The sequence below is a fragment of the Ammodytes marinus genome (genome assembly GCF_949987685.1).
Source record: "Ammodytes marinus genome assembly, chromosome: 15".
NCBI lineage: Eukaryota > Metazoa > Chordata > Actinopteri > Uranoscopiformes > Ammodytidae > Ammodytes > Ammodytes marinus.
In genome coordinates this window covers 8,074,784-8,079,838 of record NC_137219.1, presented here as the reverse complement: position 1 = coordinate 8,079,838, position 5,055 = coordinate 8,074,784, and the positions used below count along the sequence as shown (strand labels likewise).

Here is a 5,055-nt window from a genome sequence, read left to right as displayed (position 1 = left end):
TCTTTTGTCTTTATTGTACAAAAATCAAACAATAGCACACCAGTGAAACAATAAATAACCAGTTAATACTGCTTTGGCAAGGTTCTGAGTTGGAAGTGGCAGGTTCCTTCAGGCAGGTGTGTGTGTGTGTGTGTGTGTGGTTCCTTTAGCTTTGAAATATCCAGTTCCACCTGTTTGTATTCAGAGCGCTTTGGAGATATGGAACATTCATGTCATTGCATTCCTTCAAGAAAAGCTAATCTACATACAAATGATTTATTTTGTGCTCACTAGTGAAACATATGTATAAGCTAGAGACCTTTTGTAGAGCTTAGGAAGTTTGACAAGAGTGTGTAAAGGAAATTATTATAATTCCACAATTACAGGATAAGCTGCTCACTCAGTTGTTATTTAAATGTAAAATAGAAGCAGGTTAGTCAGATATAAATGTGTAAGGTAATTTTGGATCATGAAATATTACAGTCGGATGAGAGAATTTATGGACAAAAGAGATTTTTTTTCCTCTAATAAGTTTTTTTGCCATGTCTGTGCACATACTGTACTAAAGTCTCCAATACAGAACTGTAACACTTCCGGCTAAATATCCCCTGTGAAATTTATGATCCTGTCATTTTGCAGTCATTCCGCAGTGGCTAAGAAAAAACAGTGCTATAGCTAATTTAATCAAGTCTATCCCTCCAGAGAAAAAAATCACTAAAGAGTTGTACAATACTGTCAAAGGAAAAAAAAATCAATACACATCATAAACAATGTTAATGAACACATTCAATTCCAAAGCGTAACACTTTCATGCCCTGCTCTTGTCAAAACAACAGATCATGATATATGGTTTGAAAAAAAAACAACATATTTATCATCAAAGACACTTTTCATCTCTAGGAGCATCGAAAATAGAAAAATTGAAGAAAATACGTAAGATCAATGTCTCCATCAGTCCACAAGGCCTCGGTTTGATTGGGACCTCAGGCTTGCTGTTAATGCAGTTAACTCAAAATCTTGAACACTTGCGAAACAGATGGGATAGTCCACACCACGCCCGACATGAGGAGGTCGGAAGATGAGCTCTGGTGATACGAAAACAATCCATGATGTACGAAGGAAAAGAGCTCCAACAAAAACAGCCTTTGTGTGTTTGGATGTGTGAATGTCTCTTTTATGTATTTTTGTGTGTGTGCTGATTCAAGAATTTGTGTATTTTTTCTGGACCAACCCAACTTGAATGTGTGTGTGTGTGTGTATGTTTGTGTGTGTGTGCAGGTGTGTTGGAGTATGTGCGCTATGTGTGTGTATATGTCTCTGTATGCAAACTATAGTCCCCCAAAGGCATCCCACTCGAGATTCGGGATTCGCTCCCTTTCCTCAGACGTGGGCGCTCTTGGCGTGATTGGTGGAGGGGGCTACTGGCGGGTTGCCACCTCCATGTTTGGAGTAGTAGAAACGATTGCTGTCCTGGAATTCGCGAGATGAGGAGGATTCCGAGGAGCAGCAGGTCAGAATGGATCCGCCCAGCAGGCAGAAGATAGTGCCCACCCAGCCAGTGTAGAGCGAGAAGCCAAACGACATGAGGCCCTGCTCCTGGTGAGCGCCGATGGGAAACCAGACTGTAGACACCATGCCACACATAGCTGGGGAGAAATAGAAACAATGTATTCAAATATACAGGAATATACAGTAAAAGTGTGCACCTGAAAGACATGTCTATACAATTTACTTTTAAGAAGAAAGTCTGATTCAAGTGTAATTAAGTGGGAATATGAACTTCTGCTGCGTTTTAATAAACATAGACAAACATTTTGTATTACCAAGTAATAATAAGTTCAGAATGGTGTTTGGTGTGTTGTGCCTCCAACGGAGCCTTCAAGGCAACACTGGTTAAGGTTAGGGGTAAGGTTAGGGGATAGGGCCTTCCAGGCAGTGCTGCCTTGAGGGCTCAGTTGGGGGCACAAAACACCATGGAGGGTTCAGAATGGTATATCACATAATAAAACCAAGGGATGCAAAATGGTGCAAATGAAAGCACACACAAGTTAAGTGAAAACTGTATTTTGAAAAGTTAAGTCATGCTTGAATGACGTGTAATGACATTAAGAATGCAAAAGATGATTCTGAACATTATACATACATGGATATATCTTGTAACACACGGTCCTATCTTTAAAGGGCAAATTACATAATAGACTGGGGTTGCAAAATGGTGTACATACATCCTACCTATTCACAAACAATAGACTTATGGGTGGTAAAGCAACCACATTACAGGCAGCAAATTGTAAATACAATGGGGATGCAGAATGGTGCTGCTAAAAGAGAAAATTATGAATGATGGTGACCAAGGCTAGGAAAGATAAATGGTGGCATGCTGGTGTAAGTATGCAGTGCAGATGGTAGCTGGTCATAACTGTGAATTGCTAAATGGTATTAAGAGTGGTACATCCATTGCTTTAGCAGGATTTTTTTTCTCATCTATCTAATGGGATACAGACACAACACAACATGTACGACCCCACACTTAAAGTAGCTGTAGAAACCTAGAGCCCAACTCAAAATTGGGTTAGGAAGCATAGGAAAAATATTTTGCATTTTAAAACTCTACCTCTCAACCAGTTCCTCTTATATTTGAACTTGAAGGGTACACTTACATTTTATTTGGGTATTTAAAAAGTTTAACAAGTATAGAAGAAGCAGTTTTAACTAAAGTAGCTACTGTATGACAGTTTTATTCCTCATATGGGACACAAGGGGTTAACAGACTGGAAGAAAGATGTGTTTTCAATAATTTTAGTTAGCAGCGAGACTTAAAAGTGTTTTATAAGCTTTGCCTTTAACTAAGAGAGAAAAGAGATTTTTAAAACAAACATCGAAATCCCTATAGAGCTGACAGGGACACATCTAGTATATGTTGGCTGTTTGCCAGTATACACCTGAGGCTAGCGCAAAATACATTAAATCCTTTTAGCTGCAATAAAAATTTCAATATACTTCACTTGAATGAGGAATAACTGAATCCGCAGATAATGCGCCGAAGGAAAGCTTTACAACCAACGCTTCGGAGAACACGGTTTAAAGAAAATTAATTTGAGTTAGACTCAAACTAATTGCTACTGGGACGAGTTCTGTGGGAGTGTGGAGGCAGAACAAGTCAATACGGTGAGTGGATTAGTATTCGGCTGTGCAACAAGCGTGCACGCACACAAAACAAATCCTTGCTGAAGTTTAAGTGTCCCGGGGACAAAAGAGAAATATATTAGCCAAGTCAGAGCTTTAACTTTTTTTTCTCATATGGATATAATATTGATGTTTGTGCGTCAGCGGCACGACACTTGTTGGGATGATTTTTAAATACATGGGCAGTGGAAAACGTCAAACTATGCACACAGGTGGTGAAATTTAATTTGAGGGGACGCGGGCGTTGGAAAATGCAGCAGCACCGGTCAAATATTTATAAGCGCAGTTAAACTGGGTATTTCAGGGAGTGAGTTTCCATGAGGACTGGGACAAAGGCAGGGCGTGGAGGAGAGTAGGTGGAAGAGAGGAATGTGATGCGACCTAGGGTTGGATGGAACAGGAAGATATAAGTATGTGTGTGTGTGTGTGTGTGTGTGTGTGTGTGTGTGTGTGTGTGTGTGTGTGTGTGTGTGTGTGTGTGTGTGTGTGTGTGTGTGTGTGTGTGTGTGTGTGTGTGTGTGTGTGTGTGTGTGTACAATGCACATGTGTGCACCCTAGGGAGGAAGGCGCAGTCCTATTCTGCATCCTTCGCTCTCAGCAGCTTGTAACCATTTGAGCTGAGGTTAAAAGAGGTCACAGTCAGGATGGTTGGAATGGATCTCGTGTGCGCTAGTCTGTGTGTGTGTGTGTGTGTGTGTGTGTGTGTGAGATTTTTTTTACATTATCTGTAGGCCTACATTTTGATCTTTGTCCAATTGCAATGTGTCAATCAAAATAAAGTTGAGACTCTTACCGACTATGAGCATGAGCACTCCTCCCACGATGTTGCGTTTGTTCTTGGAGCTCTGGGGTTCACTGCCCAGGTGAATACAAGGCATAGACATGAGGGTCATCCCCACTGCTGGAAGACCCAGGATCGAACCTGTGACCATCAGAGCACGGGCCGTCTGGATGTAGGCTATAGAAACACATGTCAAACATATATGATATTAATGTAAAAAAATAGATATGATTTCAAAGAAACGTTGCTTTATAATTGAACGTGTAGGAATGTTAAAGATGCGACGAGGAACTTTCAGTTTGTGTTTATTCTTGCACCCCCTTTGGACAAAAGCGGTAGTTGTTTTACTACTCCAGCTGTTGTTCCTGGGTGAGCCATGACAAAGGCATTGAGAAAAACTACATACAAATATATATATTTGCACTGATGGTCTCGTTTGCTGTTTCATGTCATGTATGATCATCAGAGGAAATATTCCTCTGAAAAGTTCCTCGTTACACCTTTTTACTGAAAAGGGTAAAATAAATAATACAAAAATAAGATTTTGTAACTAAATGTCATAAACACATAAGAAAACAGAATAGAATGCAATGTATCTAAATGAATACGACCCCAATGCTTTTGCAGGGATGTACACAGAAACAGTGCCTATACCTGGCAGGTCCAGCATCTGCGTCAGAGATATACAGTGGTAGAGTCCTGTGGAGATGACACAGTCGGCCCAGGGTCCCTTGGCTCCCAGCTCATCCATCTTCTTGCAGGTGTTCAAGCCGTATTTACACATAGTCACCCAGTCGTTTGTTGTTGTGGCGATTATAATGCCCAGCCAGCCAAAGCAGCTGGAGAGAAAGCCGCTCAGCAAAAGACAAGAGTTTGCCATGGCGCAGAATAGTGTGCGTGAAGAAGACCACTTGTCCCAGGGTTCAAAAACTTTCAAACTAAAGTTGAGAGTGATCAACACAATTTGACCAAAAAGTTGAATAAGAAAACCTTCAACTCTTATACTAGAATGTATAGTCCATCATACAAATTAATCCAGTGTTAAGAGTTGACTTTTCCCTCGATATTCAGTAATCCCATCAGTCGAGCTGCACTTCCAGAGAGTGAAG

The 5,055-nt window shown here is 40.6% G+C and overlaps 1 protein-coding gene across 1 annotated transcript; it reads right to left on the bottom strand.

Moving 5' to 3' along the window:
- Positions 1-5,055, bottom strand: cldn11a (claudin 11a). Its single transcript, XM_080042831.1, has 3 exons — positions 4,601-5,055; positions 3,959-4,123; positions 1-1,625 (listed from the first exon to the last, which is right to left on the bottom strand). The coding sequence occupies exons 1-3, from the start codon at positions 4,824-4,826 to the stop codon at positions 1,360-1,362; spliced, it is 657 nt and encodes a 218-aa protein (XP_079898957.1). The 5' UTR covers positions 4,827-5,055; the 3' UTR covers positions 1-1,359.

What these genes read in the sequence shown, in the direction of transcription:
- cldn11a (XM_080042831.1), bottom strand. Translation starts at nt 4,826, where the DNA reads ATGGCAAACTCTTGTCTTTTGCTGAGCGGCTTTCTCTCCAGCTGCTTT. An exon ending in GCAGATGCTGGACCTGCCAG is followed by an intron (nt 4,124 to 4,600) that starts GTATAGGCACTG and finishes GTGTTTCTATAG; the next exon opens with CCTACATCCAGACGGCCCGT. An exon ending in AGTGCTCATGCTCATAGTCG is followed by an intron (nt 1,626 to 3,958) that starts GTAAGAGTCTCA and finishes ATTTCTCCCCAG; the next exon opens with CTATGTGTGGCATGGTGTCT.